The 18,084-nt window shown below is 42.2% G+C and overlaps 1 protein-coding gene across 1 annotated transcript; it reads right to left on the bottom strand.

Moving 5' to 3' along the window:
• Window positions 1-2,173: 2,173 nt before the first annotated feature.
• LOC139354326 (uncharacterized) lies at window positions 2,174-6,161 on the bottom strand. Its single transcript, XM_070998550.1, has 3 exons — window positions 5,687-6,161; window positions 5,533-5,606; window positions 2,174-2,272 (listed from the first exon to the last, which is right to left on the bottom strand). Exons 1-3 carry the CDS (start codon window positions 6,159-6,161, stop codon window positions 2,174-2,176), a joined length of 648 nt encoding a protein of 215 aa, XP_070854651.1.
• Window positions 6,162-18,084: the final 11,923 nt, after the last annotated feature.

Genomic DNA, 18,084 nt, shown 5'->3' on the forward strand with positions numbered 1-18,084 from the left:
TAAAGGGTTTTGTGAGTTTCCCGATGTACTATTGGTTTGGCTATTGGTTACTCGGACATTATTTTGGTTATTATTGTTGTGGCCTTGATTCGAGTTGCCACGGCCTCTATAGTTTCCTCTATATTGGCCTTGTCCAGTATTGTTTTGGGTACTATTGTTGTTGTAATTATTATTACGACCACGAAAGTTACCTCTGTAATTTCCTCTTCCGCGGTTTCCGCCGCGTTGCGAGTAATTTTTGTAATATAGGACAGTGTTTGGCTGTCCGGTTGCTTCTGTGCAACTGTTTACAAATTTTGATATGGCCTCATGCATAGTATTGAAGGTAGCGGCTTGCATTATAATTTTTACCTTATCGATTGTACAATTTTTAGTCATTGCTTTGACTGCATGCCGAGTGGAATAACTTCTGGCTAACTCTAGGGATAAGCCATCTGTTAGATATGCACCTTCTAAAGATTTTGTCATCTGCTCAACCTCTTGTCTGTACTGGTTGGCAGTTTTATTGCGTTGCTGTAGGTTCATCAGTTTTGCTGACAACACTTCTACAGTTTCGCCTTTGACGCTGCTTTTTAATCTGGAAATGACTTCAGTTATTGTTGTTTCATTTCCGATTAAATTTCTGGCGACACCTTTTAGCTTTGTTTTTATTATGGAAACTGCTAGTTGTTCGTGCTCGCCTTTTGTTGATTCTATTATTTCTAATGCATCAATAAAACTTGTTAAGTTTTCAGCTTTACTATCGAAAACTGGTATAAGCTTGGATGCTGTATTAATAAAATCAATACTAGTTTGTGCCATTGTGATATTGTTTCTTATTTTATTTTCTATTATGCTTGAACTATCATCAGAATCCGTAGAATAATCCAGATCTGACATTAAAACAGCTGGAATAGTAAGATTATTTAAATCTTGCTCTTCTATTTTAGGATTTGTTTCGGTAAGGTCTTCTGATTCTATTTGGTCAATGTCATTTTGTTTTGTTGATTCCGGTTTATCACCAGTTTCAACTGTTAGGGAAGTGCTAAGTATAGTCGGTACTGATATGTCCAACTTAAACTTTTGTTTAATTGATATTAAATAAGATCGTAGTCTGATCAAAAATTTTGATACTTGGGACCAATGATCTTGATTTAATTTTTCCCTCCATGTATTCGTATTCGTGCTTCATTAATAATTTATTTTAATTTTAAATTTTTTTGAATTGGCCTGTTCTGAGTAAGTGACTTATATGATTTATCGAAGTCAACTTTTTTGTTATTTATTAGCTTATATAGTTCATTCCATTCCATTATATTATGGAGATGAATTATTTCTTAATGACCGTCATTACTATTGCTCTACCTAGTACTGGGTGCTCGTCTACAACTGATCTAACTTGTACACCTGGAATATGGGATAATAAAATTCCCTTTTGGGTGCAATGTATTAGTGGAGAAGTATCCAAATTAAATGTTTCAATATAAAATTTTTCTAGTTCATAAATGCTTACTGAAGTTGGTGAAACTAATTGCAGAATTCTTTCTTTAAAATGAATGTCCCTATCATATGTGTCACCACTTACTTTTATATATTTTTTATATTTTATTTTTTATATTTTGTCCAGATTATTTTCCTGGCTCATATATATTTTTTTAAGACATTTATTATGCAATTTATAAAGTTTATAGAAACAATTTGCGCACATTATAACAACAATTATTATTAACAATGTATGAATTAATTCTAAGTCAATGTTATCCGACTCGACTTTATTGATAACATTTGCAGTGGAGTCTACTGACTTAACATCTACTATAGCCATTTTTGGCGTATATACTTTTAAATTATAATAATATGTTTCTGTAGAAAATTTACTTATTGCATTACCTTGCATCTGTTTTTACAAGTTTCCTACCTATTTTTGTGTATGGTTTTCAGGCCACACTCTAGTCGGGCAACTTTTGTGTCGCTCAATTTTAGACATTTGTTTATATAATAAATGAAAAAATATGCATCGCCGTGCAATTAAAAAAAATTTTGCAACGCAGTGTAGAGGAAAATAAATTATGCGCTCTTGGTAGTGCTGTCGGTTCACTTTTCCTTGGTCTGTCTTGATGCGCCCGACGGTACCGGTGCTGGCTGCACAGGCTGTACTTCTATGGTGGGGCACCGGTGCTGGCTGCACAGGTTGTTACTTCTTTGGTGGCGCACCGGTGCTGGCTGCACAGGTGTACTCGCAAAGTGGGGAGTGCAGTGGTCCCTCGCAGTAATCCGGACACGTCTTCTTCAGCTTTGGGATGGCAGAATGACAGTTTTGGCAATATTTGGAATTACAGGGTAGGTGGATGTGTGTGTGGCTGTGGTCTGATTTTTTCGGACTGTTAGCAAAGTTTTTATGTGTTCAACTTCGGCATGTATTTTTAACGAGTTGTTCCAACTTATCGCATTGCCACTGTTCAGCAGCTTCAGTAGTTCAGCCTTCCTGGCTTTTAATCTTTTTACCACGTCACTGCGTTTGGCACACATCACACTCTACTCACTGCGTTTCTTCTTTTTGTTCGTGAAGTGTAAGCTGTTGTTGTTGTCGTTTTTGCTGTTGTTACTGTTGTTGCCTTTGTTGCTGTCCTTTGGACCAAAGTCACGGTCGCCATATAGTGAGAACGCATCTTTTGGTAGTTTTAATATTCTTTATTTGTATAGTGAGAACGCATCTTTTGGTAGTTTTAATATTCTTTATTTGGTATTCTTTATTTGTATTCAGGAGCAGCATTAAAGCCGCTTCCAACGTAAAGTTGTTTCTGATTTAACAATTTGCCTTAGGATCTAAGGAAGCCTTAATCTCGTAGCTGCGCTGCCTACAGTTGGGCGGCAGAGAGACGGCTTTGTATATCTTATGTATATCAAGTGTATTCAATTATGCTCTCTTTAGGTGGAGTGCGAGGGTATATGTATGTGCTTGAGTTTGGCTAAGCGGCCGGCGTGTGCAACAGAATGCTGACACTTGCACTTTCTGTGAACGCGCCGATCGACTCATGTTTCGGCCACTTAGGTTTTTGACCGGGCCTTTGTTTATGTAAACACTGCAACAAAGTGTTACAGTGTGTTTGCTTCAAGTACTCTTGGTACAGTAGATATTCAATATAAGTGCATACTACAACATATCGAATCCACATTGTACTCAGTGTTATGCATTAATATAAGTACAAGCTGATTTTAGCACTCGGCCACAACACTTACATACAAATCAAAGACCCAAGCAGTTTCCCAAGCGCTCGGTAATATGACCACCCTTAGGTGCACTGGGACTGAACATTGCAGAGTCAGTGTTCGGAGCAGATCGCCAGCGCCTAGTCATGCGCGCATAGGTGTACGACGGCACCTGCAGCGCTCTCTGCTTATCTTTGTCGCCTCTTTCTTATACCACTGAAGCTGTCGCTTATCTATTCAGCAACTACTTTGTAAGACTGAAAATGTCTATATAAAGTTCTTGGAGCCGAGCTTTTACACAGTCCGTCTGCCGCTCCGAATAAACGCTATACATTTTAATATAACCTATTCGTGCGTTATTAATTATAAATAAAAGGGTGGCATATTTGTTGTCTTCCCCACAAACATTTGGTGACCCCGAAGTGATACAGTTTTATCCGAGTCTGCAACTCGGTCTCGCGATTGTTTAATTTAGTTTAAACAAACGCATTGTTTTGCTGTCGTTATCGTGCATTCGGTCAGCGGCAACCTGACCGCCATCCGACCCGCGAAGTATAGCTTTGCAGCAGTCCCGCGGGATCGGAACATTTTTACCTCTTCTCTTCTTTTACCACTTATATTCATGTATATACTTAAGCTTCATTTAATAAAAAAAAAAAATATGTACATAAGAGCATATAAAAGCGCACAGCCGACCGTTTGATTTTTTTTACATTTTGCGCTGTAAAAAAACACCAAAACTGTGTTGTGCAAATAGTTCATAACAAAGTGAATTGCATTTAATCTTTGTTAATAGCGCATATATATCCGCTGTTGCTAGGCAGGCAATTTATCGGCAAGAACAACAACAACCATGTTAAAGGTTCAGTTGCATCTCGGCGACGCTTGTTAACCTGTACATTTCCGCGGTAAAAGGTACACGGTGTTTCGTGCCTCTAACGCGGTCTGACATTTTATTTTATTTCATTTTTTATCTCGAGATTGAAAAATGTCTGATACGGAAAACTCGGTTCGGGCTCAGATCGAATCCACAAGTGACGTTGACTACTACCCAGTCAAAGCCCAATCTATTTTGCGGCAAATGAGCTCGATGAAATGTTATTTGAACGCTGATGCGGTTAATCAGTTTGACGAAGCTGATTTGCTGGCACGAATGGAAAGTCACAATTGCCGGCTTCAACCGCTGCAAATTCCACATCTATTCCCATCACTAATAATGCGGGTCTTTCCTTTCGATCTAGGAAGCCTCGGTTGCAAATTTGGAAATTGCTCGTTTTCATGGATCCTACTCTGAGTGGCAAGATATTCTTGCGACTTTCCCTACCGTCATCGGAAATGATGATGAGCTAAGCGACATTGAAAAATTACAATATTTGCGTTTGAGTTTGGGCGGCGTGGCTCTGGAAACCATACGCTCGCTTGAACCCTCGAATGCTAAATATAAAAGGGCTATGAATTTGCTGGTTAATCGATTTGATAATAAAGTTGTACACTTTTAGGCACACGTTCAGGCAATTCTACCAGCAGGATCCGAAGTCGTCAGAAAAATTTCTATAAATTCAGCAACCAGGTATATATCAATACCAAACCCAGAAATTCAAAATGGAGTATTCATTGGAAATTCCATTGCAGATTCGAAAAGCACTTTTATCCGAATTTTGAATACAACAAATAAAACTGCAATCATTCAACAAAATACACTAAAAGCTGATCCATTGGATGATTACTACATAATTAAATCTAATAAAAATGTAAACCAAGAAGAAATCTTAGACAATCTGAACAATAATTTTCCACCTCAGTTCAAAGAAATACTTAAAGAATTATGCACAAAATACACAGATATATTCGGAATATAATCCAAATCGATATAAACTAATTGTTGAAGCCAGCGCCACCCAGTCCTCGACTATTAAGTAGCACGTCCCGGTTCTAATAAAAAATATCTAATTTATTATTAAATATATAACTGCTGGCTGTATGGCGTTACATATAGCCGGGAGACAAAGAAGTAAGGGAACCGCTTTAAAAATAATCGTAGCAGACGGTGGCTAATGCTGTACTGAATAAGCGCGGGCGAAGCAAGTGCTCGAGTACCCGACAAGTGCGCTTAAAGCTTATGTTGAACGGTACAATTCCAGCCACTCATCTGCTGATTGGAACATTATAGCTGGCTCTTTGGTCCTGTCTATTGTAACAGATTTCGGCGGCGACATTCTCCCCCGGTAAACTTGGCTCTCCTGCGTTTGTGTTACCCTCAATCTTGCCGACGTTCAATACAGCCAGCTTCGCTACGGGTCGTCGTAAGATGCCGTGGGCAGTCTTGATCGCAGCGCTTCTTACTTGCTGGTTCTTAGCTAAGACCACTTCGGTGACTATTCCTTTCGGCCACGTGTTCCGTGGTAAGTTCTCGTCCACTATAAGGACGACGCTGCCAATCGTTAGGGGTGGCTGCTTGGCGTACCATTTTCCTCGGCGAGCTAATTCGGGAACGTACTCCCTGGCCCATCGTTTCCAGAAATGGTCGGCGAATAGTGTATCAGTGTTGTTTGTGCGCGGCGTATCATCTTGGCGTTAATGCGCGTAATCGGAGGCGTTTTCCGCGCTGTTGCTTTCAGCTTTTCGATGTATAATATGAACGTTGCTACCGCTCGATATAGCCTCCGCCAGTCGGAAAAGTGTTCTACGTTCACGATGGGGTCCAGTGGTGTAGTAGCGACGAAAAACACCTGCTTCACTTCGATGTTGGTTGGGGCTCCTAGGTCGGTACAGGTGGGCCAACGAGAGCGTTCCTGGAGAAGGTACTCCGGGCCATCAAACCATTTATGCATGGAAGTAAAACTCGAAGTCTTAGTGGCGATGTCAGCAGGGTTTAAGTCCGATGGCACCCAGTGACATTGGTGAGCTCCAAAACTTCTTCTACTCGATGCATTACGTACTGCTGGAACTTGCGCGGGTCCATTCGCAGCCATTTGAGGACTTGTTTTGGAGCCCGTCCAATTTTTTTGAACTTACTGGCTAAGCTTGGCGCCAGTGACTGCTGCTTGTAATTTTATACGGGGAATGGACAGCGGGCTTAGCGGGCCAACTTAAGTTTTGACTGCTAGTGGATGTGAAGATACGAGACTGCTGCATATGCGAGTTCGCTCGCGTCTACGAAGGTGTGCAGCTGCACGTCATGGATGTCCTCGATGGTTTCGAAGAAGCATCGCGGAATCTTAACCGTGGCGATTAGGGTTAATGCCTGCTTCCATCGCTTCCGTCTTGGGAGTAGGCTTTCTGGTATGCAGTCGTCCCAGTCGGTGGAGGTCCGCCACTTCGAGGAGTTTCCGCTTCGAGGGTGCATCGTTTTCTGTCCATATGTCGCGTTTCAGACGGGAGAATTTGAAGATAAACGTTAGGTCGTCCGTTTCCGGGATCCAGTATAGGCCGAGGACTTTCTCGGCGGTCGTGATTTCGACCTCCGTTGACGATGATTCTCCGACTAGTTCGCTAAACACAGTCTTCGAGTTCGATGCCCAGTTGCGAATATAGAACCCTCCTGCGGCGTGAATAGGGCGAATTTGTGTGGCAATTTCTATCACCTCCTTATTGTCGTTGCCGGTGTAGATAAAGACGTCGACGTAATGGTAATCTTTCACGGCTTGTGTGGCGGCGGGATATTGCTGTTGGAACCTATCAGCGTTTCTGTCCCGTACGAAGTGAGCGATACATGGTGAGCAGTTTAGTGCGCGTCCATCGCGTAGACGCTTAAATGGTGTAGCTCGTCATCTTGGTCGTACCAAAGGAAGCGCATCTTCCGGCTTGACTCGAAATTGATGAAACGTCTCCGCGATGTCACCGATGATCGGCACCTTTCCGGCGCGAAATGAGATCAGCAGATCCACCAATGGTTTTGCAATGGACCGGCGTGTATGAAGTCGTTCAGGGATTGTCCCCCTGACTGCGCCGCTGCATCCCAAACTAGACGAACCCTATTAGGTTTGTTCGGGCTTGTAATTATAAAGGTTGGTAGATACCATACCCTCGGCTGCATTTAGCTTACGGGCATATTTCTTTTGCACGAGATTATCGATCTCCTTTTAGGTTTGAATCTTTAGTGCTGGTTCCTTGATGAATTTTCGTTGTAGGCACATCATTCGTCTAATGGCGTTTGGGTAACTATCTGGTAGAGCTGCGTTCCCGCTCTTCCACAGCACTCCAATTTCAAATCTGTCTTCCTTAAATTTGGCTGTCGAGATCATAATGGCTAGGGCACGGGAGTCAGCTTCAGAATATAGGTGGGCACGTCGTGGAGTCTCTACTGCGAAGGTTTGCTAATGGCCTCGTGTAAGGCGGTGTCGGCTTCGTGGCATCTGCACTCATGGATGTTAACGTGTCCCTCTGCGTTAGTTCTTTTTTTCGGAGGAATTTGCAACGTCCATCCCAGTCTTGTTTTGATAGCAATTGGCTGGCGCCACGCTTCCTTCCGGATTCTCAGAGGTACGGCTAAATTCCAGTTATCCGCTCCAACGATTAAAGTTGGCCGCACGTTGGCATATGAGGCAATTGGTAGTCCTTTAAGGTACGGGAACTTCATGGCGAGCTCCTCAATGGTGGGGGACTGCATTGGTAAGTTTTGGCTTCTGACGCTGCGAACATCTCTCAATTTAAATTTGGCTCCGTTCTGCGTGTTTATGACACGTAAAGTCGCTGTTTTAGAAGTTTCTTCGACACGTGTTGTATTGTCGGTCCATTTCATGCAGAGTGGGTGTGGTTCGCCTGTCACCCCCAGCTGCTGGAAGATAGTTTCTTCGATCAGCGTTACTGATGATCCTTCGTCTAGAAAGGCAAAGGTGTTAATTTGTTGAGTCATAATCGATTTTGATTGGTACGATACGAAAATTAGTTTGATCTGCATGTCTATGGGCGAGAATGTGACCGCTCTCCAGCTCGGGTGCTGTTGGCTGGCGAGGATGTTTGGCGCGGTAGAGTTGTTCTGCGTGCAGTAGGGGATGGTGACGTTCGCGACAGTTGTTTATGTTGCTTGTCTTCCTTGAAAGGCACTGGCTTCGGTGCTTGGTGAAGCAATTGAGGCACAAGTGATGGGTGCGGGACACGTCCCATCTTTCTGCCGTGTTCATAGCGGATAAGTTAGGGCAGGTTTGGATCTTGTGGTCTCCGGCATCGCATATCACGAAGTGGTTCCTCACTCGCCGAATGGTAATTAAGGCGTTCACTGCGCCCGAAGTAAAGTGGGGATGATACTTGACTAGCTGCTTCGGCAGTTGTGTACATTCATTCGCTGAATACTTTCACCACCGGCACAGCGGTTTCTTTTGGGTGCACGGCATATTGCAATTTTAGCTGCGAAGGAAGATTTTGCACTAGTTCCTGCACAAGGAGTGGGTTGCACATGTGGGCGACTAGCTCGCAGGCTTCCATCGTTGAATATATGTTTCTTACGCAGAGTGCGTACTCAATCAGAGGTTCTAGGTTGTCCTTTGGAGGCGGCATTTTACGTGCTTTATCAAGCATTGGATGAAGTACATGCTCTGGCCGACCGAAACACATTTGAAGTGTCTGTGTGATTTCGGGAACCATCGCTTGTAATAGTAATTTACTTTGTACTAGTTCTCGGGCCCTACCTCTTAGGCGTGACTGTAGGCGCATGAGGTTCCTTGCGTTGGTGTAGTTGGCGATCTCTGTGCTAGTTTGAAAACTGATATAAAATAATAGCCAAGCTTGGGGGTTGCCATCGAATGTTGGCAACTCCTTTGAGATCGCTTGACGACCGGCAATCTGCGAAGGTGTTGGTATGCCAGAGGTCAGCATTATTTTGTTGGCTGCGTCTGGTCCCACCAACAAGGGCCCTGCGGCTTCGGCTTCCTTTGGCCTGTTAAGCTGTTGCTTAACCGGGGCCGGACCATGTGAGGTAATGTTCGATAAACCGCATGGCGATTGAGCGGGCTTTTCAACTACCGCTGAGATGCCACCCACTGCCATGCGTCGTCGTCGGAGCGGATTCTGAATTTTTGTTATGTTCCAGAGGAGAACCTTGATATGACGGGTTGTATGGAAGTTTCGCCAATCCGTTTCCTTGTGTCGGTGATGAGGAGGCCTGGGGTTTGTGGAATGACATCGACATCGTTGGCACCACTTCTGTAATGACGTCGCGTATTATATTCTCGCAGTCACATTGCCAGCAGTGATCATCATCACCAGGAGGTACCAGGAGTGGCATTTGCCGCACTGAACCATTCGATCACAATCCTCATGTGCGCATAGCTTGCAATGGTACACTCCACTTAATAGGTTGTTGTTATCCATGTTAGGAATTAATGTATGTCGGGCAGTTCCCCGAAAATTGTTATTTTCACTTGGACGGGGCTAATGGACTATTAAATCGGGCACCACATGATCCGCGTGATTAATTACGTAATTTATTAAGATTATTTTTAAAGATTGTTGAGCCCAGCGCCACACTGTTCTCGACTTTTACGAAGCACGTCCCGGTTCTAACAAAACTCGTAGGCTAACATATATCTAATTTATTATTCAATATATAACTGCTGGCTGTATGGCGTTACATATAGCCGGGAGACAAAGAAGTAAGTGAACCGCTTTAAAAATAATCGTATCAGACGGTGGCTAATGCTGTACTGAATAAGCGCCGGCGAAGCAAGTGCTCGCGTACCCGACAAGTGCACTTAAAGCTTATGTTGAACGGTACAATTCCAGCCACTCATCTGCTGATTGGAACATTATAGCGGGCTCATTGGATCTGTCTATTGTAACAGATTTCGGCGGCGACACTAATAATTTTTACATACAAAAAATGAAAAATGATGATCCGGTATACATAAAAAACAAGGAAGAACGCTATAGTCGAGTACCTCGACTATCAGATACCCGTTACTCAAAGGGAAATGGAGATATGCAAGCAGCAAAGCGAAATTAAAATGCGCCACCTACCGGCGGTAGACAGATTTAAGCGTTATGGGCGTTAGAGTGGGCGTGGCAGAATTATTTTTGGATCAATCGATAGGTATTGACGACACCAATACATTTCAGTTAAAATTTTTTATCTAGCATGCAAATTGTGGGCGTCACAGGTTTTCGCGGTTTGTGGGCGTTTAAGTGGGCGTGGCTAACTTTTTTTTAGGTCAATCGATAGGTTTTGATGAGAACAATACATTTCAGTTAAAATTTTCTATCTAGCATCAAAACTGTAGGAGTTACAGTTTTGGGCGGTTTGTGGGCGTTAGAGTGGGCGTGGCAGTCTACTGAAACAAACTTGCGCTGCGTAAGAAGCTCAGGAATCTGTACGCCAAATCTCAATAGCCTAGCTCTCATAGTTTCCGAGATCTCAGCGTTCATCCGGACGGACAGACAGACGGACAGACGGACAGACGGTCAGACGGACAGACGGTCAGACGGACAGACGGACATGGCTAGATCGACTCGGCTAGTGATCCTGATCAAGAATATATATACTTTATGGGGTCGGAAACGCTTCCTTCTGCCTGTTACATACTTTCCGACGAATCTAGTATACCCTTTTACTCTACGAGTAACGGGTATAATTATAGAATACCCCACAGTCAAAAAGAAGAAGTAGAAAAACAAGTGGAGATATTAATTTAAGACAAAATAGTAGAACCTTCAGTCCAGAAAAAATCATTGCCAGATTGCGATACTAAAAGATGGTGTTTAGTAATTGATTACCGCCAAATTAACAACAAAATTTTATCAGACAATTTCCACTACCAAGAATAGACGATATTCTTGACCAACTAGGAAGAGCTAAATACTTTTCATGTCTAGATCTGATGTCAGAATTTCGTCAAGTAGAGCTCGAAGAAACGTCCAGAAATATAAAGTCCTTTTCCACGAGCAATTGCTCCTATATCTTCACGCGATTACCCTATGGTTTGAAAATAGCGCAAAATTCTTTCAAAAGAATGATGACAATTGCATTTTTAGGTATCGAACCTTCCCAGGCATTCTTGAACGTGGATGACCTAATTGTCATCGGTTGTTCAGAAAACCTCATTGATTTATGTAGGAAACACAACCTTAAACTGCACTTAGAAAAATTCACATTTTTCAGACACAAACTGACTTTCTTTGGACTCAAGTGTACTGATAAAGGTATTTTGCTAGACAGTAAGAAATACGATGTAATAGAAAAACATGCTAGTCTGAGATTTAACTAAATACCTTGTGGCAATACCAATTGAAAACAAAAGTGCAAAAACAATAGCAAGAGCTATATTCCAAGATTTTATTCTGAAGTACGCATCAATGAAGACGTTCATAACGGAACATTTAATGAGCTCATCCGCTCATTCATCTCAGTTGATAAAACAGATTGGGATGTATGGCCCAAATACTTCGCATATGGCACATGACTATTGTCCATATGAGTAGTAAAACTTCAAATTTACCTTAACATTTTAATAGTATAGACAAAATAAAAATACTATATAATTTAGATGACTACGCTTAAGAATCTAAGCTTAGATTAGAACAAGCATTTAAGAGAGCTAGATTAAAGTTAGAATCTCATAAACAGAAACAGAAAACAAGGAAGAACGCTTTAGTCGAGTACCTTAACTATCAGATACCCGTTACTCAGCTAAAGTGACCAAAGGGAAATGGAGATATGCAAGCTGTATGCTACCGGCGGTAGACAGCGTTGCGGGTTAGCGTGGGCGTGGTAAATTGTTTGGATCAATTTAGTTAAAAATTTTTATCTAGCGTAAAGATTGTGGGCGTCACAGGTTTTCGCGGTTTGTGGGCGTTAACGTGGCCGTTCCAAAGGGAAATGGAGATATGCAAGCAGCAAAGCGAGATTAAAATGCGCCACCTACCGGCGGTAGACAGCTTGAAGTGTTATGGGCTTTAGAGTGGGCGTGGTAAATTTTTTGGATCAATCGATAGATATTGACGAGACCAATACATTTCAGTTAAAATTTTTTATTTAGCATGAAAATTGTGGGCGTCACAGGTTTGGGCGGTTTGTGGGCGTTAAAGTAGGCGTGGCACTCTGCTGAAACAAACTTGCGCTGCGTAAGAAGCTCAGGAATCTGCACGCCAAATCTCAGTAGCCTAGCTCCCGTAGTTTCCGAGATCTCAGATCCCAGACAGACAGACGGACAGACGGACATGGCTAGATCGACTCGGCTGGTGATCCTGATCAAGAATATATATACTTTATGGGGTCGGAACCGCTTCTTTCTGCCTGTTAAATACTTTCCGACGAATCTAGTATACCCTTTTACTATACGAGTAACGGGTATACAAATAAGAAACAAACAGTACAAAAGGATAGTCTAAAAGTTATTTCATAATTACTTGTATACAATTTTTGCGTATATCCATACATAGAATAAATATCAAAAATATATAAATAAGTAAATAAAAAAAAAATATTTAAAAAAAAAACAATATGATATCAATATTTTCTGATTCGAACAAAATTTTTGTTTTGAATAATATGTTCCAATTTTTTAATATTTCTTTTACAATACAAAATAATTTCTATAATTTTTAAAATTTTAAATATATAAGTTCTAGAAAATAATTTTAATAACTAGAAATAATTTTTAAAGTTTTAAAATTACAAAACAATAACGTATTCTGTAGAAAATACCTTAATTACAGCACGTTATTTTTCAAAAGGAGGGAGATGTAGTATGCATGAATCATTGTTGCGAGTACCCACGGTACCGATACCAACATTTTGTTACAGTGTACTTAAACAAATACAAAAGGCCCGGCCGCTAAACTCGTGCGGCCAACCGAAATATGAACTCGCCTCAGAGACCAACTTATGGGAAGTGCTAGTGTCAGCATATTCCCATGGCCTGAGTGCAGACACATGGTTAGGTTAGGTAAGGTCGGAGTGGTTGGAGATTAGACACTAATCCCCACACTTAGGCCACACTGGGCCCCTTGTGATACCACGTGTTCTCTGAGCAGATCCTTTTCCCTAGCTCATGGGTTATTTGCTTTCGGGAAGTATTTTGTTCTTCCTAGGAAACATAAGAGTTTTTGAATGCTTACGCCTTGAATGACCGCAAGGTTCGGAAGTGTGTAGCTACCAAGGGTTTGAAAGCGCTTTAGGTTATGCGCTGGGCAGAAGCACAGGAGGTGTTCGATGCTCTCCTATTCGTCTCTGTTTGCAGCAGCGGCAGAGGTCGTGGTTACTGAGTCCCATCCTGTGCGCATGAGTCCCTAGAAGACAATGACCCGTGAGGGCATTTAGGAGAGTGGAGATGTCTTCCCTACTACATTGTAATTTCAAGTTGTAATTTAGCCATGTGAGTCTAGAATTGTGGCATGTTGAGATTGAGTTCCAACGGTTTTTGGAAAGTGTGTACAGTCTCTGCCTGACATGGAGCTTGCAGGTAGCCTGGGCATACCCACCGTGTCCTTATCGCGAAGGATGTCGGCGGTTGTCCCTTGTCTTGCTAGCACGTGTGCTAACCAGTTGCTCTCAATATTACGGTGTCCAGGCACCCAGATGAGGTAGATTCTCAGATGAGTGGCCACCTTGTTAACAGATTTGCGGCATTCAGAGATTTTTTTTGGGTTTGTTGTGTAGGAGTAGATGAAAACGTTAATGTCGTGATGTTCTGATGTCTCCAGGTGGGCCATGGCTTCCTGAATTGCCATGATTTCCGCTTTGAAAACACTACAGTGGTCTGATAGGCGGAATGAGACTTTTATGTGGTGCGGAGCGGCCCACTGATGCCGAGTTCTGTGCTTCTTTGGATCTTGTGAAGGATCCTGAGGTTACAATTCTTTCTAGGGAAGGACACCATACAATGTTTTCGTACAGCAGAATGGGCCTGACTGTTGCAGTGTGTAACCAGTGAACTTATATTGGGGGGAAACTCCACTTCCTCCCTATGGCACTTTGCTTGATTGCTAAGGGTTAGTCGCGTTTGGTGTAGTTTTGGGAGAATTAGATATGGTACCTTAACTTCCTTGTAAAAAGAACTAGTTCGGTTTTTCTGGGTTAACTCCACAGACAGCCGTCCACGTAGAAAGTATGGATAGGGCTGAATACAATGAATGCATATACAACTTCTCTCGCTGCTATCAGCGATGCATATACATTTGTGAGCATATACTTTCATATAGACAAGACGGCCGCAGCCAATGTTTGCAGGCAGCGCTGCCGCGAATAGCTAGTTGTAAGACACTCTAATTTTGATCATCGAAGAATAAAGGTCTTGCCGTGGCCGATTGCCACTAAAACCAAATTTAAGTATTTTTCTGGGCTCAACATCTAATTATCTAATGAGAAGGAGGACAATTAATACACAAGATATCAATACTATACAAGGTCTGTCGCAGCAGCAATAAAAGTTCAAGAAATGAGTAATCAAGGAAAAGATGCGCTGAAGATGAATGAGGCATATGGGGGAGAAAATGAGAAAACTTCGTCACTTATTGAAACCCAATCGAACCCTAAAAAACAAGAACTCTTCAGGAACTTGTTTAGCTGCTTTCTTTAAAAATTAGAGTCGAAGAGCAAAGCAATAACAGTTGCACAATTACGGCTGAAAGTTTTGCAAAAATCATCCCTGAGTATGACGAAGAGTATATTCCAGTCAAACATTGGTTTGACAATTTCGAGATTCTGAGGCCTATGGTCTAAACATCAAGCAAATGTATTTACAGGCTCGTGCCGAAATGACAAACACAGCAAAGTTGTTCTTTAATGCCACTTATGTACACCAATACTCGGAGCTTCTTTACTTGTGCAGCGCCGAAGATCGTGAGCAGTTCCGTGATCGGAAAAAGCACAGGCAGGAATCATTTCACGAGCATCTTCTGCAGATGAGAAAGATTGCATTCCTTTGGAAGAATAGATGCGCGGTGTGTATTCCGTGGATGGCCTAAAGCTCAGAAGTGACTTCAAGTACACGCTCTACAGTTGCAAGTCCTTCAGAGAGCTGCAAGAGCAGTATGAGGTTATCGAACGCGTCGCCGCGAAGAGCCCGAAACCGTTTCAATCAAGAGAAGGTAACTGCGCGCCAAGTCAGAAGGGAAATCAACGAAAGAAAGAGTCACTGCTTTAATTGGGGATCCAGTGATCATTTGCGCAAGGATTGTCAGGCTGCAACAAAATGTATTCAATGCAACAAAGAGGTACATGTGTCTAGAAATTGTGCGAAAGCAGCTACTGCCGTACACGTTGTACGACATAAAAATCGAATGAAGATGGTTACGCTGAATGAAATAGAGGTGGAATGCTTGGTGGATACCGGAGCTGACGTCTCCATATTGAGCAACTTCTTCTTTGATCAAATTCCCAATTTTCACTATGGAGGAATGTTCGTCAAAGCTGCGCGGATTGGAAAAAAGATCACATGTCCTGTCGGTTGCTTTTCGGCTGACGTTGCATTAGATGAGGAAACAACTCGACACAAGTTTGTAGTTGTCCAGGATGAAGATGCTCTGCTTGAACTTGACCTTATCTCGAAATTCAACCTCTCATTGTTAGCCGAAGGGAATAAGTTTTCTTCCTATATTCCAGATGATACTCATTAAGTATTTATAATATTAGTGTGGGAATAGGTCTGGCATCCGTGTCAGCCGAACCCACCACTGATGAGCAGCACTACTAATTATTGGCGAGGTGATAAAGGAAGTCTTGGAGAAGCACTTAGAACGAGAGAGACGAGGACGAAAGACGTGAAATACATACGAAGTAAAAGAACGACGCGAGTAATAATCAAAAAACGCTGTCAAAATACCTATTAAATACCTAAAACTATAATCAGACGTACTTATCACTATTCCTTTTAAATAAAACTATAAACATATTATAATATGATTACAATTAGTGGGACTTTTCATTTAAATCAGAAAAACCAATCCCACATTAGTAATGCTAGATGTACTTCCCCACTACTCAAAGGAAGTGTTGACGATGATTGAAACCTATAAGTTACTGCCGAGAAGAAGGATGTGGAAGAACAGATCAACGAGTGGTTAGCTGTTGGAATCTGCCAGTCGAATAGTTCAATAAAAAAACAAGGAAGAACGCTATAGTCGAGTACCTCGACTATCAGATACCCGTTACTCAGCTATATGGAGATATGCAAGCAGCAAAGCGAGATTAAAATGCGCCACCTACCGGCGGTATACAGATTTAAGCGTTATGGGCGTTAGAGTGGGCGTGGCAAATTTTTTTTTGGATCAATCGATAGGTATCGACGAGACCAATACATTTCAGTTAAAATTTTTTATCTAGCATGAAAATTGTGGGCGTCACAGGTTTTCGCGGTTTGTGGGCGTTAAAGTGGGCGTGGCAAACTTTTTTTTGGGTCAATCGATAGGTATTGATGGGAACAATACATTTCAGTTAAAATTTTTATTCTAGCATCAAAACTGTAGGAGCCACAGTTTTGGGCGGTTTGTGGGCGTTAGAGTGGGCGTGGCACTGTGCCGAAACAAACTTGCGCTGCGTAAGAAGCTCAGGAATCTGCACGCCAAATCTCTATAGCCTAGCTCTCATAGTTTCCGAGATCTCAGCGTTCATCCGGACAGACGGACAGACGGACAGACGGACAGACGGACATGGCTAGATCGACTCGGCTAGTGATCCTGATCAAGAATATATATACTTTGTGGGGTCGGAAACGCTTCCTTCTGCCTGTTACATACTTTCCGACGAATCTAGTATACCCTTTTACTCTACGAGTAACGGGTATAATAACAAGGAAGAACGCTATAGTCGAGTACCTCGATACTCAGCTAAATAGAGATATGCAAGTAGCAAAGCGAGATTAAAATGCGCCACCTACGGGCGGTGTACAGATTTAAGCGTTGTGGGCGTTAGAGTGGGCGTGGCAAATTTTTTTTGGACCAATCGATAGGTATTGACGAGACCAATACGTTTCAGTTAAAATTTTTTATCTGGCATAAATATTGTGGGCGTCACAGGTTTTCGCGGATTGTGGGCGTTAGAGTGGACGTGGCATATTCGCGTAACAAACTTGCGCTGCGTATAAGGCTACGGAATCTAAATCTGAAATCCCAATTCTCGATCTTTGATAGTTTCCGAGATAACCACGTTCATATTTACGATTTTTTGAAGTTTGTGGGCGGTTCATGGGCGTTAGGGTGGGCGTGGCAAGCTTTTTTTTGGGTCAATCGATAGGTATTGATGAGAACATTACATTTCAGTTAAAATTTTTATCTAGCATCAAAAGGAGCCACAGTTTTGGGCGGTTTGTGGGCGTTAGAGTGGGCGTGGCACTCTACTGAAACAAACTTGAGCTGCGTAAGAAGCTCAGAAATCTGCACGCCAAATCTCAATAGCCTAGCTCCCATAGTTTCCGAGATCTCAGCGTTCATCCGGACAGACAGACGGACAGACGGACATGGCTAGATCGACTCGGCTAGTGATCCTGATCAAGAATATATATACTTTATGGGGTCGGAAACGCTTCCTTCTGCCTGTTACATACTTTCCGACGAATCTAGTATACCCTTTTACTCTACGAGTAACGGGTATAAATATGACACACGTCGTATATGCGTTGATTTCCGGAAGTTAAATTCGATGGTGTTGAATGACTGCTTTTCTGTCCCCGTAGTCGACGATGTGATCGAGAAGCTGCAGAAAGCGAATTACTTTAGCGACATGGACTTTGGATTTTTTCACGTGGCTGTGGAAGAGGAAAGCAAGAAAGTCACAGCCTTCATAACGAAATCAGGACTCTACGAATTCAACAGAGCCCCATTTGGCTTTCGGAATTCGCCTGCTATTTTTATTCACTACGTAAACTACGTGCTTCAAGAGTTGATGAACAAAGATATCCTCGATTTTTACATGGACGATATTATAATTTACGCTGATACCGCGGAAAAATGTTTGGAGAAAATGGC

Source organism: Drosophila suzukii (genome assembly GCF_043229965.1).
Source record: "Drosophila suzukii chromosome 2 unlocalized genomic scaffold, CBGP_Dsuzu_IsoJpt1.0 scf_2c, whole genome shotgun sequence".
NCBI lineage: Eukaryota > Metazoa > Arthropoda > Insecta > Diptera > Drosophilidae > Drosophila > Drosophila suzukii.